At 41.2% G+C, this 11,111-nt stretch overlaps 1 protein-coding gene across 1 annotated transcript in view; it reads left to right on the forward strand.

Annotated features, from left to right (window-relative positions):
* Nucleotides 1-10,854, forward strand: part of dennd2db (DENN/MADD domain containing 2Db) — a 17,213-nt gene extending 6,359 nt beyond the window's left edge. Inside the window, exons 4-13 of the mRNA XM_059543094.1 lie at nt 823-935; nt 2,575-2,644; nt 3,395-3,472; nt 3,560-3,700; nt 3,773-3,921; nt 4,696-4,867; nt 8,572-8,622; nt 8,848-8,929; nt 9,008-9,241; nt 10,629-10,854. Of these exons, the coding sequence (XP_059399077.1) occupies nt 823-935; nt 2,575-2,644; nt 3,395-3,472; nt 3,560-3,700; nt 3,773-3,921; nt 4,696-4,867; nt 8,572-8,622; nt 8,848-8,929; nt 9,008-9,241; nt 10,629-10,717 (1,179 nt within the window). The 3' untranslated portion in view covers nt 10,718-10,854. The remainder of the gene's footprint in view (nt 1-822; nt 936-2,574; nt 2,645-3,394; nt 3,473-3,559; nt 3,701-3,772; nt 3,922-4,695; nt 4,868-8,571; nt 8,623-8,847; nt 8,930-9,007; nt 9,242-10,628) is intronic.
* The last annotated feature ends 257 nt before the right edge of the window (nt 10,855-11,111 follow it).

Genomic DNA, 11,111 nt, shown 5'->3' on the forward strand with positions numbered 1-11,111 from the left:
TTTATCTATCCCTCGCTCCCGTCTAAAATCTAAGGGAGATAGAGCATTTGCCGTTGCCGCCCCACGTATATGGAACCAATTGCCTCTCGACATCCGCCTTGCACCTTCAATTGCTATTTTTAAATCTAAATTGAAAACTTATTTTTATTTCCTGGCATTTTAATTATCTCCTGATGCTGTTTCTGTCTGTTCTGTTTGGTTGTTTCTGTGTTTTATTCTATTTGTTTTTACTTTGTTCAGCATTTTGGATAGCCCTGCTATGTTTAAATGTGCTATATAAATAAAATTTACTTTACTTTTACTTTACTTTAATTTTGAAATATAAAAAAAATAGCATATTTTAATAAATACTCAAATACATCATAAATTTACATTTAAATTAATTTAAATTTAATTTATACATCATAAAGTATTTATAAATATTTTTAATAAATTGAAAATTTTAAAAAATACTTAAAAAAAAAAAAGTTATACTTGGTTATATTTTTTGAAACAGTTCCAATTTAGTTTTTTTGTTTTTAACATTTATTAAATATAAAAAAATAATGAATATTTAATTATTTTAATATTTATTTAAATATTTTATATAAATTAAATGTATTAATATTTAATAAGTATACCAATACATTATGTATCTTAAAATTATATTTAAGCTTTTTGATATTTAAGGAAAATATTCATTTATATATGTTATACCTATGCATTTGTTTGTAATAAAAATGTAAATGTGTATATATAAATAAAACCGAAAAGTTCAATTGAATCATAAATATTTGTACATTTTGTGTGTTTGTGTGTGTGTGTGTGTGTGTGTGTGTGTAGCGTGAGGTGATGGGCCGTCTGCAGCGAGAGGAAGAGGAGAAGTGCATGAAGGCCGCTCATCTCTTCTGCTTCCCAGAGGGAATCAACTGGGCTCCTCTGACCGAATACAGGAGGTACACACACACACACACACACACACACGCACACACACACACACACACACACACACACACACACACACACACACACACACACACACACTTTCACCTCTGCTGTAACCACACACATGCATAATTTCACACTGGTGCACACTGAAGCTGATGGAAACAGTAAACGGTCTTAAAGTGACATTCATCCGACGGTCCCGTTTTCTCTTAAGGTGACAGTTCACACTAAAATGGAAATACACTCCCTCGTGCTGTTCCACCCCTGAGTTTCTTTCTTGTGTTGAACACAAAATAAGATATTCTGATGAATGGTGGGAACCAAACAGCTGCTGGTAAAAAAAAAATATATATATTGTGTAAGTCAATGGCTACCATCAATCAATTTAGGATTTTTGTGAATCTCTGAATGATTCACTCACTGTGAAACTCTAAATGATTCTCTGACTGTGATTCTCTGAATGAATCTCTGACTGTGATTCTCTGAATGAATCTCTGACTGTGATTCTCTGAATCTCTGACTGTGATTCTCTGACTGTGAATCTCTGACTGTGATTCTCTGAATGAATCTCTGACTGTGATTCTCTGAATCTCTGACTGTGATTATCTTAATGATTCTCTAAGTGTGATTCTCTGAATGAATCTCTGACTGTGATTCTCTGAATGATTCTCTGACTGTGATTCTCTGAATGATTCTCTGACTGTGATTCTCTGACTGATTCCCTGAATGAATTTCTGACTGTGATTCTCTGACTGATTCCCTGAATGAATTTCTGACTGTGATTCTCTGAATCTCTGACTGTGATTCTCTGACTGTGATGCTCTGAATGATTCTCTGACTGTGATTCTCTGACTGTGATTCTCTGACTGTGATTCTCTGAATGAATCTCTGACTGTTATTCTCTGAATGAATCTCTGACTGTGATTCTCTGAATGAATCTCTGAATGAATCTCTGATTGTGATTCTCTGAATGAATCTCTGACTGTGATTCTCTGACTGTGATTCTCTGACTGATTCTCTGACTGTGATTCTCTGACTGTGATTCTCTGAATGAATCTCTGACTGTGATTCTCTGAATGATTCTCTGACTGAATCTCTGACTGTGATTCTCTGAATGAATCTCTGACTGTGAATCTCTGACTCTGAATCTCTGACTGAGATTCTCTGACTGTGAATCTCTGACTGATTCTCTGACTCTGAATCTCTTACTGTGATTCTCTGACTGTGATTCTCTGAATGAATCTCTGACTGAATCTCTGACTGTGATTCTCTGACTGATTCTCTGAATGAATCTCTGACTGTGATTCTCTGACTGATTCTTTGACTGATTCTCTGAATGAATCTCTTACTGTGATTCTCTGGCTGTGATTCTCTGACTGTGAATCTCTGACTGATTCTCTGACTCTGAATCTCTGACTGTGATTCTCTGACTGTGAATCTCTGACTGATTCTCTGGCTGTTTCTCGGACCGTGAATGTTGAACTGAATCTCTGGGTGAATCTCTTGCGCTCCGACAGTGTTTTGCCGTGTTTAAAGTGAAACCGCATCATCATTGTGTTAGATCTGAGCGTCTCAGTCTTCATCTACAGGACGTGTGTGTTGGTTTGGAGAGCGTTTCTGAAACTCTCTGGTTTGTTGCCTCTGCAGTGAGACGTTCTCGTTCGTTCTGACTGAAGTTGATGGCAGCCGGAGGAACGGATACTGCAGGAGACTGCTGGTGAACTTCAAGCATTATTAAATATCACACTATATTCACAGTAAAAACATTAAATGATATGTAAAATGTCATATTTAGTATAATTATTTTACTTGTTATGTACATGTTAAAAATTTCCTTTTATCAAGTATCTATAATAATTACAAGTACAGGTAATATTTATAATGATTTTATTAAGCACTGTATAATGATAAATGTTAATCATAAATTTTAAATCATTATTCTTAAGAATGATAATTATTAAATATGATTATTATTAATAATAATTAGTAAATGTAAAAATATTACATTTAAAATAAAGATATTGAGTTATGTTATTGTTAATATGTATTACATTAATATTCTATAGTATTTAGTAATATAATAATAAAAATATAACAAAAACATTTAATCAGTTTAATCATTAATTGTTTTTGTAAATATTCATTAGAATATTTATTTTATTAAAAACTAGGTTATAATTAAATATGAAATAGTTTGAATATTTAAAAACATTAAAAATGTACAAATATTAGAGATACAGAATTTCATATATACATTAAATATAGTATTTATTTTATTTATAATGAATGAAAATAAAACGTGTTTATAATGGAAAAACATGATCATTTTATGATTACAGTTTTAATACTTTTAATAGTTATTCTATTATTATAAATTATGAAATGGCCATCAGTGAATGCGTATCTCATTAGCATATGATCAGAATGCTGCTGAATAATTAATGAGCTCTCTCTCTCTCTCTGTCAGCCGGAAGGCCGCGGCGCTCGTGTTCCAGAGGCGTACTGCATCATCAGCCATGTGGCGTGTTTCGGACTCTTCTCAAAGGTGAGGAAACACACACACACTCACACACACACACACACACACACAGTACTCCGAGGAATCTACAATGACTCCCGTGTGTTTGTGCAGATCTTTGACGAGGTGGAGAAGCGCAGGCAGATCTCCAAAGCCATGATCTATCCGTTCATGCAGAGCCTGCGGGAGGCACCGCTGCCCTCGCCCGGAAACACCGTCACCATCCGAAGCTTCATCCCGGACGCCGGAACCGAGGTGCGTTTCAGTCTGACTTCTGTGCAGACGTTTGTGTCTCAGCAGCACTTCAGATAACGCCTCTGCTCTCAGACCATCAGTCTGACGCGGCCCGCAGAGTCCTGGCTCGAACACGTGGACTTTAACACGCTCTTCAGCTGCCTGAGCGACGAGGAGGTGCTGATGGTGTTCGCCGCCACCGTCATGGAGCGACGGATCGTTTTCATCTCGGAGGAGCTCAGGTGAGCAGCACAGCCAATCACAACACAGCCACAGATTCACAGCACGTCAGAGGAGTCATTTATTAGCATAATAATTAATCTAATATTCATAGTATAATATTTAAAAAATATTTGGAAAAAGTGTTGGGTATCCAACTGAGAGCGAAATGATGTGGACCAAACCATGGGAACATAACCCGACCTGGGTTGTAAGGTTAGTCTGACCAGACCAAGTGCAAAGTGCATACACACCTCGCTGACATAGAGAGCTTGCAAATCCCCAACTTGCTTCAAAGAAGTTAGTAAGAACAACAGAGTAACCTTGAGTCAAAATCCGCACTGGAGCAGGAAGACGAAAAGTAGAAGCTGGTGGTCTTATAGGGGCCATACCCACAGCTTCCAGATCTCTGGTTGAGGGTCAGATCTTGCCTTGAAGCTGAGATGTAGCAGAACCTTTCCCACTCTCCTTCATCCTGCACAGCACTTCCAGAATTTAACTTGACAGGTGGAAACACAAAGTTTCAGGTCTGGCCATGAGAGAGAACGCATCTATGCCCAGAGCAAAGCAGGCATTGGGACAACTCCTCAGCCACTTCTGGAGCACGGACTTCTTCTAAAAAAACAACCTCTTGTTTAGTTAGTCTAGTTTTTCAAAAAAAAATATATAATTATATTTTTATTTATTGCACATTTTATAGTATTTAGTAATTATAATGATTAAAAATAAAGAATATTATAATGGAAAACACCTTTTGACCCCTATGAATGTGTAAATGCGTGTGTGTGTGTGTTCAGCACTCTGTCGCAGGTTCTTCACGCTGTAGCTGCTCTCCTGAATCCATTTGTGTGGCAGCATACGTTCATTTCAATCGTTCCTACAGTTCTGATTGATGTTTGTGCAGCACCAACGCCATACCTGCTGGGAGTCCAGAAGAACCTGCTGGACCTGCTGACGGACCACAGCGACGTCAGTCTGACACACTCACACACTCTGACACACACTCACACAGAGAGAGAGAGAGAGAGAGAGAGAGACAGACACACACACTCACACTCTCTGACACACACTTACACACACACTCACACACATACACGCACGCGCGCACACACACACACTCTCTCTCACACACTCACTCTCTCACACACTCACTCTCTCTCTCACACACTCACTCTCTCTCTCACACACTCACTCTCTCTCTCACACACTCACTCTCTCACACTCACTCTCTCTCTCACACTCACTCTCTCTCTCTCACACTCACTCTCTCTCTCTCACACTCACTCTCTCTCTCACACACTCACTCTCTCTCTCACACACTCACTCTCTCTCTCACACACTCACTCTCTCTCTCACACACTCACTCTCTCACACTCACTCTCTCTCTCACACACTCACTCTCTCTCTCACACACTCACTCTCTCTCTCTCACACTCACTCTCTCTCTCACACTCACTCTCTCTCACACACTCACTCTATCACACTCTCTCTCTCACACTCACTCTCTCTCTCACACTCACTCTCTCTCTCACACTCACTCTCTCTCTCTCACACACTCACTCTCTCTCTCACACTCACTCTCTCTCTCACACTCACTCTCTCTCTCTCACACACTCACACTCTCTCTCACACACTCACTCTCTCTCTCTCACACTCACTCTCTCTATCACACACTCACTCTCTCTATCACACACTCACTCTCTCTCTCACACTCACTCTCTCTCACACACTCACTCTCTCTCTCACACACTCACTCTCTCTCACACACTCACTCTCTCTCTCACACACTCACTCTCTCTCTCTCACACACACTCTCTCTCACACTCACTCTATCACACACTCACTCTCTCTCTCACACACTCACTCTCTCTCTCACACTCACTCTCTCTCTCTCACACTCACTCTCTCTCTCTCACACTCACTCTCTCTATCACACACTCACTCTCTCTCTCACACACTCACTCTCTCTCTCACACACTCACTCTCACACACTCTCTCTCTCTCTCTCTCACACTCTCTCTCTCTCTCACACACTCACTATCTCTCTCACACACTCACTCTCTCTCTCACACACTCTCTCTCTCTCTCTCACACTCACTCTCTCTCTCACACACACACACTCACTCTCTCTCACACACTCACTCTCTCTCTCACACTCACTCTCTCTCTCTCTCACACACTCACTCTCTCACACACTCTCTCTCTCACACACTCACTCTCTCACACACTCACTCTCTCTCTCTCTCACACACTCACTCTCTCTCTCACACACTCACTCACACACTCACTCTCTCTCTCTCTCTCACACACTCACTCTCTCACACACTCACTCTCTCACACACTCACTCTCTCACACACTCACTCTCTCTCTCTCTCTCTCTCTCACACACTCACTCTCTCTCTCTCTCACACACTCACTCTCTCTCTCTCTCACACACTCACTCACACACACTCACTCTCACACACTCACTCTCACACACTCTCTCTATCACACACTCACTCTCTCACACACTCTCTCTCACATACTCACTCACTCTCTCACACACTCAGTCTCTCTATCACACACACTCTCTCTCATACACACACTCTCTCACACACTCACTCTCTCTCACACACTCTCTCTATCACACACTCTCTCACACACTCACTCTCTCACACACTCTCTCTCACATACTCACTCTCTCACACACTCACACTCTCTCACACACACTCATTCTCTCACACACACACTCACACACTCACACTATCTCACACACACTCACTCACTCTCTCTCTATCACACACTCTCTCTCATACACACACTCTCTCTCACACACTCACTCTCTCTATCACACACTCTCTCACACACTCACTCACACACACTCACTCTCTCTATCACACACACTCACTCACTCTCTCACACACTCACACTATCTCACACACACTCACTCTCTCTATCACACACTCACTCACTCTCTCTATCACACTCTCTCTCTCACACACTCACACTATCTCACACACACACACACACACACTCTCTCTATCACACACTCTCTCACACACTCACTCACACACACTCACTCTCACACACTCACTCTCTCTATCACACACTCTCTCACACACTCACTCACTCTCTCACACACTCACACTATCTCACACACACTCACACTATCTCACACACACTCACTCTCTCTCACACACTCACTCACTCTCTCACACACTCACTGTCTCTATCACACACTCACTGTCTCTATCACACACTCACTGTCTCTATCACACACTCTCTCACACACTCACACTCACTCACTCTATCACACACTCTCTATCACACACTCTCTCACACACTCACTCTCTCTCACACACTCACTCACACACACTCACTCTCTCACACACTCACTCTCTCTCACACACTCACTCACACACACTCACTCTCTCACACACTCACTCTCTCTCACACACTCACTCACACACACTCACTCTCTCACACACTCACTCTCTCTCACACACTCACTCACACACACTCACTCTCTCACACACTCACTCTCTCTATCACACACTCTCTCACACACTCACTCACTCTCTCACACACTCACACTATCTCACACACACTCACTCTCTATCACACACTCTCTCTCACACACTCACTCACTCTCTCACACACTCACTCTCTCTCACACACTCACTCACACACACTCACTCTCTCACACACTCACTCTCTCTATCACACACTCTCTCTCACACACACACTCACTCTCACACACTCACACTATCTCACACACACTCACTCTCTCACACACTCTCTCTCTCACACTCACTCTCTCTCTCTCTCACACACTCACTCTCTCACTCTCTCTATCACACACTCTCTCTCACACACACACTCACTCTCTCACACACTCACACTATCTCACACACACTCACTCTCTATCACACACTCTCTCTCACACACTCACTCACTCTCTCACACACTCACACTATCTCACTCTCTCACACACTCACTCTCTCTCTCTCACACACTCACTCTCTCTCTCACACACTCACTCTCTCTCTCACACACTCACTCTCTCTCTCACACACTCTCTCTCACACACTCACTCTCTCTATCACACACTCTCTCTCTCACACACTCACTCTCTCTCTCACACACTCACACTATCTCACTCTCACACACTCACAATATCTCACTCTCACACACTCACTCTCTCTATCACACACTCTCTCTCACACACTCACTCACACTCTCTCTCACACACACTCACTCTCACACACACTCACTCTCTCTCTCACACACTCACTCTCTCTCTCACACACTCACACTATCTCACTCTCTCTCTCACACACTCACACTATCTCACTCTCTCTCTCACACACTCTCTCTCTCACACACTCACTCTCTCTATCACACACTCACTCTCTCTCTCACACACTCACTCTCTCTCTCACACACTCACACTATCTCACTCTCTCTCTCACACACTCTCTCTCTCACACACTCACTCTCTCTATCACACACTCACTCTCTCACACACTCACTGTCTCTATCACACACTCTCTCTCACACACTCACTGTCTCTCTCTCACACACTCACTCTCTCACACACTCACTGTCTCTCTCTCACACACTCACTCTCTCACACACACACTCACTCTCTCTCGTTTCTCACTTGCTGATTCTCTGTCATTGTGTCTCTCAGCTGATGATTGTCGATCTGTCGCCCGGAGCAGAAACTAAATTCATCACGAGAGTGAGTCACACACAGTTTCTCTGATCTCATTGAGTTTCACCCACATTCACCCTCAGTAGTGCACTAGTCAGTTACGGAAGCTAGGTTACTGCTTTTAGCGATGTATTGTGATTGTGAGCATTTTAGAAAGTAATATACTCTAATTACAAGTACAGGTAATCAATTAGTACCCTTGCAACTGCATAGCAACATCCTAAACTCCTAACCATGATGGTGTGATTCCAGATTGGAGACGAGGATGTTCTCCTTCCTGCTAAACTGAAGGAGGAGCTGCTGTCCCGTCTGTCTGCGCGCACACACCACGCCTGTGAGTCCAGTCTTACCGTAAGAGCACCACTTCCCGTAAGAGCGCCGCTCAACTTCCTGTTGTTGTGTGTTCTGGCAGCGACGGAGGAGCTCAACCGGCTGGTGTCAGAGGCCTTCCTGTTCCTCTTCATCAGGAGCATGGGTCACTTCTCACAGCACTTCAAGAGGAGCGGGAACTCACGCCAGTTCCAGAAGAAGAGCTTCCTGAAGGCCGTGGAACACAAGTCACACCTGAGCTTCGTCAAGCTCTTCATCCAGACGCAGATGTTCGATCTGTTCATTCAGGAAGAGGAAACACAAGCCCACCCTAACGGTACAAACACACATGCTTAATCAGTTTAAGAAGCTCAAACTCTTTGAAACACTCGTTCTGACAACATTTTTTTAATATTTCAACTTGTTTCCGAACATTCCAAAGTAACCAGTGTTGGGGAAAGTTACTTTTAAAAGTAATGCATTACAATGTTGCTTTACTCCATAAAAAAAGTAACTATTTACGTTACTTAGTTACTTTTTATGGTAAGTAATGCGTAACGTACCTTTGAGCTGGATCATCGAAGGTCAGAAGCAAAGACATTGGTTCATAGAATGGGAATAAATACATAAAGGATATTTGTGGTGTTTAATATAATTATTGCAGGTTTGCGTCATATTCTGAGATGCATTATTTTTATTCATTTTGAGGAATACTGAATCTGAGTGTGTGTGTGTGTTTGTTTGTTTGTTTTTTTTGCTGAGTGAGATGAATTAATGCATATTCATATTTAATTTAGAACTACAGTAACATCTGATTTCTCTCAACATGGGGATGGGAGAGCTGTCAATCAACCCAGACAGCAAGCAGTTTCGGCCCAGATCTGGCCCACATTTGGCCCGCATGGATTTCACGTGGGCCAGTTCTGGGCCGAAACTGCTTGCTGTCTGGGAATAAATTGGGAAAAAAGTAACTTGCGGTACTTTTTTGATAAAATAATTCGGATAAACGCTCTCAAATGTAATGGGTTACTTGGAAAAAAGTAATTTGAATACGTAACTTGCGTTACCACCCACACTGAAAATAATGTTGCCTTAACATTTGAATAACCAAAAAAAAAACGTATTAATAAAACTGTATATTTTTTAACTGTTTTCTAACTTTGAAAACTCAGAAAGCATTCGTAGAACATTTTTTTGTTAGTTGGGATGTTTATTTTAATACTTGAGACTAATTGCGTTTTAGAACAGCTTTTTTTATCGTCAGTTTGCGTAATTTCTAAGCTGTTTTTTTAATCTATGAAATAAAACAGACACTTAAAGAAGCCTGTTTCTGCCATGGGATTCAAAATAATGGTGATTGCGAATTTTTTCCAGTCACAATTCGAAGAAAAGTTGCAATAGTGAGGAAAAAAAAAGTCGTAATTACCTTTTTTGCGTTTTATCCAACAGAAAAAAAGAATAACAAGACGCAAACTCTGAATTATGCGAAAAAGTCTGAATTGCGAGAACAAAAATTATATTTAAAATTATATTTTTCAAAATGCATTTCTATGACAAAAACCAAAACTTGGTGAAGTAAGAATAATAACGTTTCCCTTCACTGAAGCATTCTGCATGCTCAGGAAAACGCGTTATCAATCAAGCGCTTTATATACTGTGAAATGAATTAATGAGATTTCTTCCTCACTATCTGTGGTTGTGATCACGCTCTTGTTCTTCTGTAGCGTTCTTCCACAGGAAGGTGTCCGAGTATCATGAGAGGAAGAAGAGCGAGAAGATGAAGGCCGGCTGGGTGCGAGGAGTCGTGGTGTAAGAGCGAGTGCCTTCAGTGTTACGTCCTCTCAAACTTTCCAAGAGACACTTCAGACCTGCGGTCAATATTTAATGCTGTTTATTTCTATTTTAACATAATAAGCAAATTGAGCCAATAAACTTATGTTTTACTGTTGTATGCAACGTTTTTTTTAATTTTTGTTAGTGATTCGCATCGATGTATTCTTGTCATAATCAGTACAATAAACATTTTATTTTAATAATTTAAAATGTATTATTTGCATATTTGTGGTCACATGACCCATTCTTTGTAATGTTGCCTAGCAACAAGGTGTGACTCAACTTGTTGCCTAGCAACAAGGTGTGGCTCAACTTACCCACAGGCGCAGATCGTGCCGCTCTTCCCTTTTTGTGTAGATTCTATTCACTATTTT

This window comes from Carassius carassius, chromosome 48 (genome assembly GCF_963082965.1).
Source record: "Carassius carassius chromosome 48, fCarCar2.1, whole genome shotgun sequence".
Taxonomy (NCBI): domain Eukaryota; kingdom Metazoa; phylum Chordata; class Actinopteri; order Cypriniformes; family Cyprinidae; genus Carassius; species Carassius carassius.